The 17,037-nt window shown below is 48.4% G+C and overlaps 1 protein-coding gene across 1 annotated transcript in view; it reads left to right on the top strand.

The window, feature by feature from the left end:
- The window catches only part of PEPD (peptidase D), a gene marked incomplete at both ends in the record, with an annotated part of 131,016 nt that overhangs the window by 11,965 nt on the left and 102,014 nt on the right, over positions 1 to 17,037 (top strand). Inside the window, one exon of the mRNA XM_080703549.1 lies at positions 7,290 to 7,353. Within this exon, the coding sequence (XP_080559675.1) occupies positions 7,290 to 7,353 (64 nt within the window). The remainder of the gene's footprint in view (positions 1 to 7,289; positions 7,354 to 17,037) is intronic.

The following is a 17,037-nucleotide window of genomic DNA, read 5'->3' as shown; positions in this document are numbered from 1 at the left end:
TAAGTCTATGGCTGGTTTGAGTGACAAGTCAACCTCGCTGCTGCAGGGACTCTGGCCTCTTTGTAGAGGGTGATGGCCCCTGCGGGGCCTGCCCCAACTTCCTCTACTTCATGCACCTGTCCTCCCTTTTACAGGCTTTGTAGTGCAGACTGCCTAGCCTCTCTCATTGGTCCTGGCATGTAGCTCTCATTGGTCCAAGCCCACAAATTGGCATCAGTTCTTCTGAGGCCACTTGGCAGGATCCTGCTTTGCTCTGACCACTCGGCTTCAGGCAGAATTAGCAGTAGGGGAGAAACAGGCTTTGTTTCTCCTGGGGGAGGGGTTCTGGTGTGGTCCTTGGGAGGGAGAGTAGGGCGTGGACATGCCCGAATTAGAGGGCCTTTCGAGTGGCTGCCTGCCATTGAGAGGCCCTCACCTGAGCACTGCCTTCCCACCCTGTTGTCACTTACTGTCCACTTTTATTCCATCTGTGGCTGAATCCCTATGACAGCCCTTTTATTGAAGAAACAGGCTCAGTGTGGTGGTGGGACCTGTGCAGGTCCCATGGCCTGAGATGGCTGCTGATGGCTCAGTGTGGCCTCCGTGTGGTAGTCATGGGTCTGCTGCTGGGTCTGGCCACTGTTTGGGGCTCCAGTTCTTTCCTGTGAAACAATGATGATGTTGCTCACAAGGTGCCACTGGCGGGCTGTCGTTATAATGATGGTCATGGTGGGGACAGTACATTTGTGACACCGACATGAGGCAGTGACAATGCCAGGGGCCGACTGTAATGTCCCAAAACGTCCACAGCAATGTTTCTGGCCATTTGCTGTCACAAGGGGAAACCTGTTTCCCTCCTCTTGACTCTGGTCCGGGTCTCCTGACTGCCTCGATGCATGGAGTGGCATCGTCACTGTGTGACTTTGGAGGCTAGACTGTAAAGTGCAGTGGGGTGCTCACCCTTGGAACTAGCCACCACCACAGGGAAGCCCAGACACACCCATATGGATCCCCCTCCCTCCACTAACAGCTACTGCTAACCGTGGGTACAAATAAGCCTCCTGAGGACTCAAGTCCAGCCTTCGCATCTTTCTGCTGAGGGCCTAGGTGTTGTGGAGCAGAACTTAGCCACACCCTCTGGGATCTGTCTGCATTCCTGACTTTGAGAGCCCATGAGCATGTAAATGGCTTTTCATTCCACCAAGTATTGGAGTAGTTACCTAATCCTAGTAACTGGAACAACCTTGACAAACAGTTTAGATCTGGTCTCTGTAAGAGGGCTCTCGCAGAATCATCGCATCACCCTGAGGTGGTCACATGAGCAGAGTTGTGGCCTCAGCCCTTCTTTTGGGTGGCCCATCTTGGGAGTAGGTGGGGCCACTGTGCTGAGTGGCCTATGACTCTGGCTACTAGCATCTTCAGTTTTGAGCTGGCTTCCCTCTTGAACTCTTTGGGGTCTCGCCTCCTGGCTTAGAGCTTGTTGAGATATCCCACTGCTCAGAGAGCAGCTCAGCTCTCAGACCAGATGCCTTTCTCTGTGAGCTGTGGGGATGGACTGTGGTAGAAGACAGTGTCAGAGAGGGTCTGATCCAGGCCTCAGTAAGGCTTCACTTGGAGTGTCTCCCCAGAAAGGTGGAGGGTGAGTACATCTCCTTTCTCTCTGTTTACTTCTTTTTAGGAAGAGGTATTCCTGGCAAAAAGTCAAAGGGTGCCTGTCCATGAGTTGAGAGTGGACATCTTCTGGAACTATGGGAGGAGGGGTCTGGTCCTGCCTCAGGGACTCCATTGTCCAATGTGTCTACTGTCTGGGGAGCCAAATGGTACTTGTTTCGAGGCTTTAAAACCCAGGACCTGATTGGTCAGGGAATAGTGGTTAGCGATTGGCTTTTCTGGAGTGTACTCTTCAATAATGTAGGAATTATATTCTGTGCCTTAGCCACAGCTGGGTTCCAGAGAGGCTGTTAGAAGTCTCCTTTAGTCTGGCACTGCTTTGGGGAGCCAGCTCATTGTTAGTACAGACATATGGACTTGGGTGACCTTGAGTGTGCAGGCAGATCTGTAGGGTTGGTTTCCCCTGGTGGAGAAGGCTCTGTGTATAGGCTAGGCAGGCCATACCGGGCAGCCTTGGTCCCAAGGGGGATTCTGGCCTCAAAGCTGACATAGCTTCTTTTCTTCTGCAGACTTGGCTTCCTGCTGTGGCCACCTCCAGTAGGCCTTTTCCTTCCTTTGTTCTGGGATGACCCTCTCTGAGTCCCTCTGTCCTGAGTCTTTGGGAGAGAAGGCACAGTTGTAACTAGGCAGTAATAAAGGGGCTGGTTGTTCCGGCTGGATTTGGGGAGCAGCCGGATCTGATGTGTGTGACTGATTCCAGACACTCTCCTAATCAATAGGGCACCAGGAGGGAGCCAATGGGATTACCTGGCCTTTGCAATCAAAACCCACCAGGCTGAACATTTGACCTTCAGCTCTTTAGCTTCCTTCTGAGTCTCTATCTGATGGCTTTTGAAAATCTGTCTGACAGATCCTAAAATCCACAGTCATCCAGGGAAACAACACCCCCAGTGCAGGATCTGCTGCTTCCTGTGTAAACTGTCTGTCTTGCTATTGGTCACAGACATCCGGGGACCTGTGGGCAGCCCCGTACCTGCCCGTGGCTCAGCCCAGGCCCTTTTTGGAGCAAGGGTGTGATAGCTCTTTTATATAGAGCCTTTGCTCACAAAGGTGTGTTGCTCTTTTAATGTGAGAGCACTTCCCATCAGGTTTAGATAATGGGAGCTTTGGATTTGGAGTGTCTTGGCTCCTCCTCGTAGGTGGGAGACTGCCTCTGTGATTCAGTGCTCTGGGCAGATTCAGGCCATAGAGGCCGATCACCTTTGGGCCAAGGTGGGGATCGCCCCTGAAGCTCTGTAGAACCCTGCCAAGCTGCCTGAACTGTGGGACAATGACAGTGTACCTGGCCTGGGTTTGTAGGAAGGTGGTAATCAGCCTCTTGAACACTAGTCTGGACCTCAGGCTGCCCAGTGAGTTCTTCAGGGCTGAGGACCCAAAGCTATGTGCCTGGCTCCTTTTGGGCATAGGAACTGATGCGTGTGTGGTGTGTAGGGGTGGTGGGATGGGTGTGGAGTGTGTGTGGTTTGATGCCTGTGGAGTTCATGACATAGGGTTTGGGGGATGTGTGGTGTGGTAGATAGTGTGTGTTGGGTTTTCCATGGCACTGTTCCTCATGTGCACACCTTGGGTCACAAGCCTTCCTCAACCTCTCTTTGACTGTATCCTAGAAGTGATCTGGGAGGTTGCGTGCCCCTTTGAGGCTGAGGCCTTCCTGAGGAGAGGCAGGTGCAGTTCCATTCACTGCCTGGGCGGCCTGCCAACACCCCCAGCACCTAGTCTCAAGGACTGTGCTGACCCCGGGTGGGGCCTGTCTTGATTACCTTTCCTCATGCAGCTGCTTTCCCTCTGTTGGGCCTCTCTGAGGTCCAGCATCTCAGAAGGAGGAAGTGCTGTGCTAACCCGCAGGAGAGGCCTTTAGGATCAGGCTCCTGTATTGCTCTGGAGGGGGCTGCTTTTCCCTTTGACAACCTAATGAAATCTTGAAATGGTTGCTGACTTCCACTCAGGAGCAAGTGCTGCCACATTCTGCTACGAATGGAATGAAGAGCAGCGGCATTGTTTGGAGCTGAAGGCAGGCTCTGGCTGCTGGAAATTGATGGTGACTGCTGTAATTTGGCCCTATTACTTATTCATTAACTGTATGCAGGTGGTCAGCTAGCCGCCAAGACCTGCTCTTTGAAATCTCATTTTCTAGAGGGCTCCATCGTGTCTGCATCTTGTGGCATTAATTTAATGTCTCCGTCCTGTTGAGGCCTTGTGCAGGCTGTTGGCACTCACTGCACAGTGAGCAGCATCAGCTTTGACTCTGTGCTCAGGGAGAGGCTTCCTGGAGCTCCTGCCAGGGCCCAGTTGCAGGCAGCGCAGACCTGCACAGGCAGGCCTTCTTGAGAGGACAAGAATCCTGCCGGGGGTGGGGGGACTTCTCCCTCTTGCTTAAACTGTCCCTGGCACTTGAAGAATATTCAGAGAGGCCTCAGCGTCCCACCTGATCCATTTTCTCCTGGCCATTTCTTTCTAGCTGAACCTCTTATGTGATGGGGTCTGGAATGAGCTGTATTTGCTGGACTCCCAACTCCAGATGGGGCAGGATGCAAACCCTCTTAAGTGGCCACCTCCTTCCCTGGCCAGCCTGGCTCTTAGTGGGTGTATAGCTGCCCACTGACCTCTCTAGCCATCCTGGCAAGGTTCATGTAAACAGGCCATTTCTTTTCCCATCAACCCTGCCAAATCATGGCTGATTTGATATGCAGCCTGGCACATGTGTTCCTTAGGTGACATTTAAATGGTTTTTTACTATGATTAACCCAAAACATGAAAAAATAAGTACTGTTCAAACTTAATTATCTCTGCCCTTTTAAAACGAATGAAGTGGTGCACAGTTCCAGACAAGATGCTTGCAGCCCTTCGGGGTTTATCTGTTGAATGGTTCTTCTTGTTGAGAACCAGGCCTATCTCTAGTAGGTGCTTTTTAGCCCTTGAAGTATTTTTTTTTTTTTTTTGGTGGTACTGGGGTTCCTGGAAGCCCTTCTACCTCCGGGCTACACTCCCAGACCTATTTTTATATTTTTTAATTTGGAAACAGGGTCTCCTAAGCCAGCGCTCACGGCTGGCTTTGAACCTGCGCGATCCTCCTGTCTCTGCCTCCCAAGCGTGAGGATTACAAGTGTGCGCCACCACGCCCGGCAGCCCTTGAAGTCTTAACTTGTACTCTGGCCAGACTGTTTCGTTGGCATCATTGGAGGACACTGCTGCTTGGCAAAGGGCATTTGGTAGGGTTGGTACCTGTGCCCACTTCTTCTTGATTGTTATGGTTTGGGTTTAGAATGCTCCCCCTAAAAGCTCATACATTGAAAGCATGGTCCTCAATGGAGGAAGGCCCAGAGGTGGGGCCTGGCTGGACTTGGTGGTCACTAGGGGTGTGGTCTTGGGGGCTGTATATGTCCCTAGTCCTTTCCTCTTGCTTACCCTGCTCTATTTATCTCCACCACATGGTTTCTGCTTTGGAGCTGCCCGACTATAGACTAAACCTCTGAAACCATGAGCTCAGATAAGTCTTCCCTCCTCTTAGTTGTTCATGTTAGTTAGGTGTTTTGATCACAGTGATGAAAGAACTGACTGATTAAAACACTGATGTTGAGTGGTAGCAGCAGGTTGAGGTTGTCTATGCCCTACCTTGGCTTCCCTGGTCAGTGGAATGGCTGGTGGCCACCAAGCAAGAAGTGGATAGGTGATAGGTGAGCACAGAGTGCTGGGGCCACACTCCCCTGTGTTCACCTCTGGCTCCCTGCTGTTAAGCTCTTGACCTCTGGCTTCCTGCCTGGAGTCCTCCCCAGACCTCTGGACTCCCAAGTCTCTGGTGGGGCATAACTAGGACTTCTGTGTGGGGAGGGCAGGAGGATGTTTTCTGGTAGCTTCCCTCAGCAGGATGGTTTGGGTGAGCTGGGAGGTTTCAGACCTGCCATGGGAGTGAAGGTGAAGAGGCCGGTGCTTATCTATACCAATAGCTGAGATGCTTCTCTGTGGGGAGCCGTGGAGGTTGGCCTCAGAATCGGATCCTTTGTACTTTCTGAATCTGTTGGGAGTTTGCTTTCCACATATTACAACTGGAGGTGATAAGATGACCAGGGCTGAAGGCCGGCAGGGCTGGGGACTTGCTGAGGGTACAAAGTGTTGTGAATCTGGGGCAGTCAGAGTGGATGTAAAGACAACCAGCAATGCATTTTGCTGGTGGTCCTGCCTCTTGCTATTCTGGCTCATACTTTTGTGCTACCAGCAGGGTCAACTCAGTGCCCTGTGAGTTAGTATTCAGTAGTTAAGGTCTGTAAGCTCTTTGTAAGCCAGCCCTGCAGCTGGACCTCCAGAATCCAGATGAAGTGCTTGTCATCTGTTACTGCCCAGAACTGCTTGAGGCTTGTTAATGGAGGTGTCAGACCTTGGCCATTTTACTTTTGATTTCTGTCTCAAATGTGGAATGTAATGTGACTGAATTGTGCAAATTTAATTAACAGCAGGAGCTTGGTACCCAGTGATCACTTCAGAGAGGCCAAAGGGAGAAAAAGGAAGGGGCGTTCTGGGCTGTAGTGAGTGAAGTGGCCGCATGTGGCTGTGACCTCCGCTGCTGCTCCTGCAGTCCACCCGTGGCCTGGATGCGGTCTGCACTCTGGCAGTAGGATTGGGAGGCTTGTTTGGGTGGAGAGGGAAGTGGTGGAGGGCCAGAGAGCCATGGGATTCTGGTTCCTAGTCAGTGTCACAAAGGACAAGAGTGGCATGTAGTACGTGGATGCAGGAGTTCCGTCTTCGAGGTAGTCATCTTTGAGTTTTGAAGTTCTCTTTCTCCCCTATTGCATCTGGGGCTCCCCACATACCTCCTGTCATATACGTACCCCCTGAGGGCCCAGGAAACAGGTCTGAAAAACAACTACTGTGCTTTGTCAGAAGCCCTTCTCATATGTGACACCTGCTGACAACAATGCTGTGAGGCCACAGGAAGTCTGGGGGTGGGGCAAGGATGGAGGTAGCTCTTCTTGTGATGATGTGGTGGCCAGGGCTGGGCTGGCACGATGCAGGCTTCATTGGACTTGGCTGGCAGCGGCCTTCCCCCATGCACTTTGTGTTCCTCCATGTGTAAGCTCTGTACAAGCAGTGACGTTGACTCATCTGCCAACCAGAGTCTGAGGGTGGGGGTGGCAGCCTGCTGCATCCTCATGTGCCTGGCACCACTGGGGCCAAGGGGTGACCCAGGGGCCCAATGGGAGGCAGGCCAGGGTTGCCCGACCTCATCTGGCTTCTAGTCACTAGCTGATTTTTCAGGGTTGATAAGTAAGTGCTTTACTTCATTAAAATGTTAATTTGTTAGCTTTTCATTAAAAGTTACTGCATTGCAGCCTGGGAGGCAGCTTGTTTCATGCCCTAAAGGGTGGGCACACTGACTGGCTGACCCTGGGCTCTCTGGCAGTAGAGGGAGATGGTGGAAGCAAGGGGGCATTAGTCTGCATCTATTTGCTGCAGACAGCCAGGGGCACAGAGAGGGGAAGGTCAGCTGGAGAAGGGCCACGGGAGGCAGGTGTGGTTCAGTGGCCCAGTGCCCTTGGTCCTTGAGTTTGGGCAGACCCACTCTATGCCAAGTGGACGGCAGGGAGGTGGCCATGCTGAGCCATTGCCAAGCCCTGACCCTGGCATTCTTTGTACTTTCTTTTGAGGATCCATGCCAAGGAACACTTCAAGGAGAAATATGCTGTGGATGATGTCCAGTACGTGGATGAGGTAAGTGGCTGATGTCTCTCTCCTCTCTTGAGCAGCTCTTGGATTCAAGTAACTCTAGAGCTTCTGGACTTCCTCTCCTCCTGTTGCCACAGCCTGAGGACATTGCAGCCTGGCCACCAGGCCTCAAGAGTATCCCCATTTAGAAAGAGCAAACAGGAAATGATCCCCTCACACCTTTCTTAGGAAGCCATTTGTGGCCTGGACAGTGCCTCTGGCCAGGTGGATGTGTCTGGTGCTCTGGATTGTGAACATTGAGATGCATCGGGAAGGACATCTCTGAGATACTCTGCCTGCAGTGGGGACACACATCTGGCCAAAGTCACCCCTAAGTGTAGCCTGGGCCTCCATGTGTCTAGAAGCTTCCCCACAGGATCTTGCTGGCTGTAGGTGCCACTGTTAGAAGAACACAGGTCTGTGAAAGGCGGGTGGGGTGGGGTAGAGTTGGAGGTCCTTGGATTTGAATCAGCTTCCCAGCCTTATTTTCCAGTGGGTGTCGTATGGCCTGGCCAAGTGTATGTCTGTCCTCCTGGGCTTTGAATCTATCTTGAGTCTGGCAAATGAAAGGGCTTCCCTGACTTCCACTGCTGAGAAGGGAAGGCTATGGCAGAGGGAAAGCACAGCTAGGTGTCTCTGTGGCTTAAGTGACCAAAGGCCACTGTCTGTCACACAGGAGGCCCCTCTGTTCTGTCCCTGGGCACTGTCAAACCCCATGTTATGTGCAAGTCAGTGCTGGATAGAACACGTAGCACAGAAATCGGTGCCTACCACTGGGCATCCACATTGGACCTGGCAGGATCACCTAGACCAGGGACTCTGTGGCCACAATTTCCCAAACAGAGCTCATGTGTCCATGCTGTAAGAGCTGGGGCTGCACTGTGGGAATGGCCAGGGAATGTAGCCAGCTGGGTGCCAGGCAGCTCCCCTTCCTTTGGGCAGAGCATCACCTGTGTTGGGATGACATCACTGAGTACAAAGCAAGCTAGCAAGGATCCTGCCCAGATACATTGCATTGCAAAGATCCAGTCTGTCTCTGCTCAGTGTTGAGAGCCTGGCACAACCCAGCCTACTCAGGGATATGTAGACCTCAGACAGGCCAGCTTCAGCACCATCCTGTCTGTACACATGCAGGCACAGTTCTGCAGTTCTAGAATGTCAGTCCCACTCTGTGACTGTTCATATCCTCCCCAAACTTCAAGGCCTGGTACCAACCCACTGCATCCCAAGCTAACTTTGAGTCTCATACTGGTGCCTCCCCTGAGCTCTCAGGACACACTGTGGATACTGACTGGCTTCTCATCCAAACCCTGCCCTTGGTTATATCTGTCTTGAGGGCCCAGTTCTTTCCCCCTGGACATTCCTCTTGTGTTTTCCCTTCCCAGTCACAGGGATGTCCAGGGCATCAGAGGTGGTTGAGAACCCAGGGTTCCACTTATAGCATGGGGGCATGGTCCATTGTAAGGGTGAACAGCCACCAAAGCACAGCGGTACCTGGCAGGGTTTCCCAGGGGTGCCTCAGTAGATATGGCTCATATCCGTGGAGCCTAGGGGCCTGTGTCTGCAGCACCTCCTGCCCCATTGGACCATGGAAAATGAGGCAGCTTTTGCTATATCCTTATGTCATGTTTAAGACCAAGCTTTTGAAGGTGACTCATAACATCCAAGAGTTTGTTAATACACAAATAACCTAGTGTATTGGTTTCTTTGTGTATAAGATCTAAAATAGCCGGAACATATATTTGCATGCCCTTAACAAGGTCATTTGACACTTCGTACTTCTAAATACTAGAAAGAGAAGGACTTGCTCATCCTTCGTTCTTATTCTGTTCCCCATCCTCTCCTTTGGTAGGTATATCCTCCCCCATAAAGTGTATCTCAGTGTTACTGCCCTTTGGGACCTTAACCCTTCAGGTCTCCTGGATATGAAAGCTGGAGGGAGCAGCCAGGGTGGGCCCTATCTAAGGGGCCTGGATGGGTTTCTGCCTCAGCTGGGCCTCCTTTGCTGAATCAGAGCCATCTGTAGGCTGCAGCCTTCTCAGCCTAACCATTTTTGTCTTTATAACTGAGGAAAATTCAAGTCCATTTGTACTGTGATTTCTAGAGGGGGAAGGAGAACTGGACTCCATGCAGGACAATGGAGGAAGTCTCAATTGTCAGAACAGGAAAGTTCTTAATGATAGTACAGAATGACAACCACACAGACCAGCTCTTTCTTCTTCTTTCTTTCTTTCTTTCTTTATTTATTTTTTTAATTTTAAGATTTTTAATATAATTTATTTATTTTTTTTTCATATTTATTTTTAATTGGTGCACTGTATTCATACATCATAGTGGGATACATACTTTTGTAGACATACATGCACACATTGCCCAGTCAGCCCCCACCCGATCCCCACCCCGTTCTCTCCCTATCTCCCTCTCCTATGCTTGGCTTAGTAGTTGACATCTAGTATTATAGCAATTTATCCAAAATTAAAAATGATAATCTCACATAATAGTTTCATTTGTCTGATACCAAGCTTTTGATGACTTAAAGATAACATTTCAATATTTCTTTTTGCTTTCTTTCTTACCAGAGAATCTATTTTTTTTCTATTTTTTAGGTGAAACTATCATATATTTATATATTTATTTTTCAGAAAAAAAAATCTATCCTAATATGGAATATGGACTCTAGGTACCCACATCGATCTTGAAAAAAAACAAAGCTAGAAGATATATATTTTCTGATTTCAAACCATATAAAGCTACAATAATTGAAACAGTGTAGTACTATTCTAAAGGCAGATATATAAACCATTGGAGTTAAATAAAAGCCTAGACCTAAATTCTTCCCTATATTGTCGTTATTTTTGACAAGGTTTCCACGAACATTTGGTGGTAGAAATAATAATCTTTTAACTAAATATTGTTGAAAAATAATAATTACATGGAAAAGAATAAAATTGGACCCTTACCTAATCCCATATACAAATATTAACTCAAAATAGATAAAAGACCTAAATATAAATCTTAAGACTATAAACTTTTAGGAGAAAATCTGGGTCATAAAACCTCACAACATTGAAATTGGCAGTGATTTCTTGGTTATGATTTCAATGGCACAGGCAAAAGAAGAGTATACAAACTCCCTAAAAAATAAAAAACATATTGTATATCCAAAGACAATGTAAACAGAGTTAACAGTTACTAATAGAATGGGATAAAATATTTCCAAATGCTATATCTGAAGGTATATTAATATTCCAACTAGAAATCCTAAAAATTAACAACAATAAAGGCAAACAATACAATTTAGAGATAGGTAAAAGACTAACATAAATAGTGAATCTCCACAGATAACCAATCTTAGTTGTCTGTTGGATGGAAACTCTTGTTTCTCTGGTTGTGGTGATTGTTACCTATTTCTTCTTTGTAGTTAATCTCTTTGAGTATTTTCTCTAGTGCTGGTTTTGAAGACATAAATTCCTTCAGTTTCTCTTTGTCATGGAAGCTTCTTATTTCCCCATCTAATTTGATAGAAAGTTTTGCTGGGTAGGAAATTTTTGGCTGGAAGTTGTTTTCTTTCAGAGTTTGGAATATGTTACTCCAAGCCCTTCTGGCTCTCATGATTTGGTTTGGGAAGTCTGGAGTGATTCTAATTGGTTTGCCTCTGAATGTCACTTGGCCCTTTGTTTTTGTTGCCTTTAAGATTCTCTGCTTGGCTTCCACATTGGTCATTTTGACAATTATATGGCGTGGGGATCCTCTTCTCAGATCCTGTCTAAAGGGAGTTTTATAAGTTTCCTGGATCTGTGTATCAACCTCTTGCTCTATATTTGGAAAATTTTCTGCTATTACTTCCTTGAAGAGATTGTTGATCCCTTTGGTATCACTTTCTTTTCCCTCCTCTATTCCAATTATTCTTAGGTTAGCTCTCTTAAGATGGGCCCATATTTCTTCAATGTCAGTTTCCTGCTGTCGGATATCTTTTTCTAGATTAGAAACTATGCATTCATTTTTGGATTGCTCATCTTCTAAGAGCGAGATTCTGTTCTCCATGTGGTCTAATCGGTTGTTTGTGCTTTGAATTGAGGCCTTTACTTCATTAATTGCATCCTTTATCTCTTTTTGGCTCTCTCTGAGTTCTTTTCGAAGCACCTCTATTATTTCTACAGTTATTTTCCTGATTTGATCTTCTAGAAATCTCTGATTTTCTGTTTTATCAGGTTCTGATGTTGTGGGGTTGTGCACATTCATTACTTCAGTGTTATTCCTCTTTCCCATGATTTCGGAGGTTTGTGCCTTCTCTGGGTTCTTCCCTTGGGTCACTATGGCTTCACTTAAGGTGCTCTGGATCTCGAGTCTGTATTATCTCAGACCCTACTACTCCTTTACTGGGTTGTATCACAGAGTCTCCGACCCAGGGAGTCGATAGAGGCTGCTTTAAACTATGGGGGGTGCCAGGTTGCACACTCTCCTATGGTGTGATATCACTGCCACCACCACTCCCTCACTGGGTCAAGTCCCAGGAGGCACAATACTGGGATTTCTCCTCTGTGGCCTGCAATTTGACTCACTGTTCTTGAGTACGTAGCTGTAGCTGTACTGGACTCGGTGAATTCACTGCTGCTGCCGCCGCCGGTGGCAATATGGCGCCTCTGCCACGCCCTCGGCCGTGAGGCTGGCGTATTTTTTCTTCTCTGGTTTTGATTTCCACTCTGAATCCCTGCAGCGTGTGCTGAGCTCAGCCACTGGGAGCTTTAAATGCTGTCTGCGCCGAAAGATCCCGCCTGGCTGTTCCGCATCGGCTCACCTCGGCTTGCTGTAGCCGTCCGCTGAGTTCGCCGCTGCCGCCGGCAGTATGGCGCTGCTGCCGCGTCCTCGGGCGCGTGTGTCTCCTCTGTGGCCCTGAGCTCTGTTCTCAGTCCGCTTTCTCTCTGGAGCCTGGTGGTTTTTTTGTTTTTCTGGTGATGGTGTTTTCTGGCTATGAAAGGCGCTCTTTTTGTGGTAATGGAGATTGGTTGTTAGCGGGACTCTTAAGCCCCGCTTTTCTCGGTCGCCATCTTCCCGGAAGTTGTTTTTTGCGTTCATTTTTGGAATGATCATCTTCTAAGAGCGAGATTCTGTTCTCCATGTGGTATAATCGGTTGTTTGTGCTTTGAATTGAGGCCTTTACTTCATTAATTGCATCCTTTATCTCTTTTTGGCTCTCTCTGAGTTCTTTTCAAAGCACCTCTATTATTTCTACAGTTATTTTCCTGATTTGATCTTCTAGAAATCTCTGATTTTCTGTTTTATCGGGTTCTGATGTTGTGGGGTTGTGGGCATTCATTGCTCCAGTATTATTCCTCTTTCCCATGATTTTGGAAGTTTGTGCCTTCCCTGGGTTCTTCCCTTGGGTCACTATGACTTCACTTAAGGTGCTCTGGATCTCGAGTCAGTAGTATCTCAGACCCCACTACTCCTTTACTGGGTTGTATCACAGAGTCTCCGACCCAGAGAGTCGATAGAGGCTGCTTTAAACTATGGGGGGTGCCAGGTTGCACGTTCTCCTATGGTGTGATATCACTGCCACCGCCCCTCTCCCACTGGGTCAAGTCCCAGTGAGTACAATACTGGGATTTCTCCGCTGTGGCCCGCAATTTGACTCACTGTTCTTGAGTACGCAGATATAGCTGTAGTGAATTCGGTGCTGCTGCCACCGGTGGCAATATGGCGCCGCTGCTACGCCCTCGGCTGTTGGGCTGGCGTTTTTTTTTTTTTTTTCTTGGTTTTGATTTCCACTCTGAATCCCTGCAGCGTGTGCTGAGCTCAGACACTGGGAGCTTTAGATGTCCTCTGCGCCGAGAAATCCCGCCTGGCTGTTCCGCAGCGGCTCCCCTCGGCTTGCTGTGGCCGTCCCGTGAATTCGCTGGCAGTATGGCGCTGCTGCCGCGTCTGCCGCGTCCTCAGGCGTGAGGATCTCCTCTGTGGCTCTGTTCTCAGTCCGCTTTCTCTCTGGAGCCTGGTGATTTTTTTTGTTTCTCTGGTGATGTTGTTTTCTGGCTTTGAAAGGCGCTGATTTTGTGGTAATGGATATTTGTTGTTAGCGGGGCTCTTAAGCCCCGCTTTTCTCGGTCGCCATCTTCCCGGAAGTCTTCTTTATTTATAAGGCAGAATTTTAAATGGAGGTTTCAGTAGAGTTCAAAGGACAGACTGTTCTGTGGGACCCCGTCATCATCAGTTATTGGCCAGTTTTGTTTTCACCGTGACTGCTGCTCTGTTACGATTGGGCTCATGTTGATGGTGGGGCAGGTGCTAGTCACATTGATGGGTTACATTGACGTCCCTCCCACTCTGTCTCATGGTGAACCATAGCTTTAACCCCATTTACAAGCAAAGAGGGAAGGCTGAGAAGTGAAGGGCCTCATCCCACAGCTGGGGAGTGGTGAAATTGGGACAAGTCTCTGGCCCCAGAGGTCATGCCCTCCAGCCCTATACTTGCCCTGTCAGAAATAAAGGGACTCAAGGACACTTCTATAGCAGTAACCCAGGCTCCCAAGCACTTTTGATTTTCTAAGGCTCAAAGTAGTTCCTGTTGGAAAGTTTGAACTGGTGGACTAAACTTCCTGGGCTAGGAGGCATTTCTTGCTTACCAGAGGTACCCAGGTCTACTCCATCATGGAAGGTGGCAGGAAGCGCCAGAGGTAGGGACTAGATCCCCAGGCTAGCTACAGTGCTCAGCCCCAGCTACCATCAGGCATCTTGGCCATCTTGACAGATCACAGACGCAGGCAGCAGATACGTTTCCTCTGAACGAGGGCAAAAAATTCTCCAGGCCATGGCTGGTCACTTGATATCTATCAAATGTAAACTGTAAGTCTGGTCTCTAGTTCCCTTCCTCCTCTGAAGAGCCTGAGTTTCATTACTGGGGAGGTAGTTCCCTAAGAAGAGGATGTCAGGAGACCGAGGCATTGCTGTGAAGGCCTAGTGCAGAGATTGGTCCATAACCTGCTGAGAGCCTGCGGGTGGAGGGTGCAGTTTGTGCACTTTCTCTCCTTTATGGCACCGGTTAGATGCTTGGAGGTGCCAGAGCCACAGACTCATATGCAGAGAGGATAGAGGAGAGGAACAATTGCCGTACCAGAGGGATAGAGGCTGCTTGCTTCTCTGCCTCAGTGTGGAGAGGCATCCGGGAGTGGTGGGGTCTGTGGTGGGGCCTGGAAGTGCTACCCCTCCTCTGCAAAGTCCACTTTGCAGGACTGTTGGCCCAGGTCTGCTCGATACCCTGATTGGTCAAGAGTAGCTGCACATCTGTGTTGTTTGCGGTATTTCCATTTCAGAAGCAAATATGGATTTTAAAAGCATTGCAGGCCACCAGTGTATAGTAGGAGACTGCCATGAATGACAGTTTATTTTCCAGCACTTCAGTGCTTGCATGGCAAAGCCCAGCTCCCTGGAGTCCTGTGGGCTTTCTTGGCAAACTGGCAAAGATGTGTCTAATCTCTTTTTTAAGTGTGGCCCACAGGCCGGGCATAGTGATGCATGCTTGCAATCCCAGCATTTGGGAGACTGAGACAGGAGGATTGCAGTTCGCAGATAGCCTCTTACTGAGGTCCTTCACACCTCAGTGAGACCCTGTTTCAAAACATGAAAAAAAAAAAAAGACTAACAAAGAGGGGTAGTGGTGTACCTCGGAGGTACAGTGGCCCTGGGTTCAATCCCCAGTACCTCAAATAAAGAAAGTGTGGCCCACAGGCCTGATCAGGGTCTTAGGAGAATGCATGATGTGGCTGCATGTCTGTCCTCAGGGTGAGATCTGTGCCCACAGAGCTCTGAAGAATTCTGTGGGTGCCATAGACCTTGACCTGCCAGAGAGGCCAGGCTGCCTGGGAGATGGAAGCTGGCCTTGGCCTGCAGCACAGCAGGTGTGTTTAGCAGCACTGGTTGGGAGACTGATGGGTCCCCAGTGGCCATTGTCTGTGGAAGTGAATCCCTGGGTTGACAGCTGTGCTGTTATGTGTGCTGGGGCTGCATTTTGAGACAGCGACACGCTGCATCATGTTCCTTTAATTTTTGAGGCATGGCATTAAAGTGTGCTGATGAGAGCTTGGCACCAATGGGTTTCCATGAGAAAAGGTGGGTGGAGCTGCCAGGCCAGGAGAGGCTTCACAGCTGCAGAGGTAAGCAGGGCCTACTCAAGTACTTGTGATCAATAAAAGATGTTGCCCTGCCAGGACTTGCAGACACATAGCCTGCTCTTCGTGCTGGACCTCAATCCATCTGAGAGTCAAGTAGCACGGCCAGTGTTGCTTTCTCCTCCATTATTCCTAACCAGCACATCTAGAGAGTCATTGTGAAGAGAAAAACCATCAGCCTGCACATTTGTTATCCAGCTTCTCTCTCCCAAGGACAATAGCAGATACAATCCCCAAGTGCCTTCTCATTTTCTGACTCTGCAGCTGTAATTGACAGAATCGTTGTGTTCTAATAAATGTAGACCCTTCACGTCAACATAACAACACATGCAGGGCCTGCTCTGTGGAACAAGGCAGCTCTGTTCCTTTTCTTGAGCTTCCCCTCCTCCAGGAGGAGCTGGGGGAATGGAAAGGACTCAGCCAAGCCTTTTATTTGTACAACCTAGAGGCTGCAGGGTTCATTCATCCTCAGAGCAGGTACTGAACGAATGAGGGAAGATTCAGGGAGCCAGACCCTCATGTAGGCTGGGGGAGAGTGGTTACAGTGGTTGGAGGAGAGTGGTTACAGTAGTTGGGGGAGAGTGGTTACAGTGGTTGGGGGGAGAGTGGTTACAGTGGTTGGTACATATCTAGAGAGTCACTTGGTGGTGGGCATCACAAACTTTGCAGTTAAGCTGGGTCAGCTTTGGTTGCTACTGCTACTTCTTTCTTAAAAAAATTAATTTAAAGGAAATAAAGCCCCTTATATGTGAGAATGATCATCATAGCATTATTTATAATAGCTAATCAGAAACAATTTGTGTCCAGTAGAGGAATGAATACATTATGCTAGGTCCATTAAGAGAGAGTATTCATAGATTCAAATCTGAGCTTTTCTATTTCTTAACTGAGGACTTGGACAAGTTCTCTAGCCTGCAAACCATTCTTATTTGTGAAATATGAATAATGGAGTAGCAGCTCCATGGGTTAGTTAAATGAGATGATGTGTGTAAGATGACTGGCACAGGCCCTAATCAAGGACTTATTGAATGTTTACCATCCCCAGCAGTAGCGCTTGCTAAAAATTGCTTGTTCAAAAGATATTTAATAACATGAAATAAGTGAAGTGTGTAATTTCATATGATCCAAATGTCATTATAGATTTCTATTTTTGTGTGCAGAGCTTAAAAGTCTCCGGGGATGGGATTGCAGGTGCATTTTATTATCGTGTACTGAACTCCGGTTGTTCAAGAGTAGCTGCACATCCATATTGTTTGTGATGTTTCAGTATATCCCATTTTTCTCTGGGAGCATCTCAGTATCAAAAAAGATATATATACATATATCAAAACTCGTCAAAATGTCTACTTTAAGTATGTTCAGTGTAGAGTATATTAGTGGTAGCTTAATCTGTCTGTTAACATATCCTGCTTGCTCTCACCATGTTGAGGGTGTCCAAGAATTTAAGTTTGGGTATGGGAGGGATGAGGGCTGCAGGAAGAGGGAGAAGGCAGGATATGCAGTGGCCAAGAAGCAGGGCTGACTGAGA

Source organism: Muscardinus avellanarius, assembly GCF_963383645.1.
Source record: "Muscardinus avellanarius genome assembly, chromosome: 10".
In the NCBI taxonomy this organism is placed as follows: domain Eukaryota; kingdom Metazoa; phylum Chordata; class Mammalia; order Rodentia; family Gliridae; genus Muscardinus; species Muscardinus avellanarius.
The sequence above is the reverse complement of the archived record's forward strand: the minus strand, read 5'-3'. Positions and strand labels throughout refer to the sequence as shown.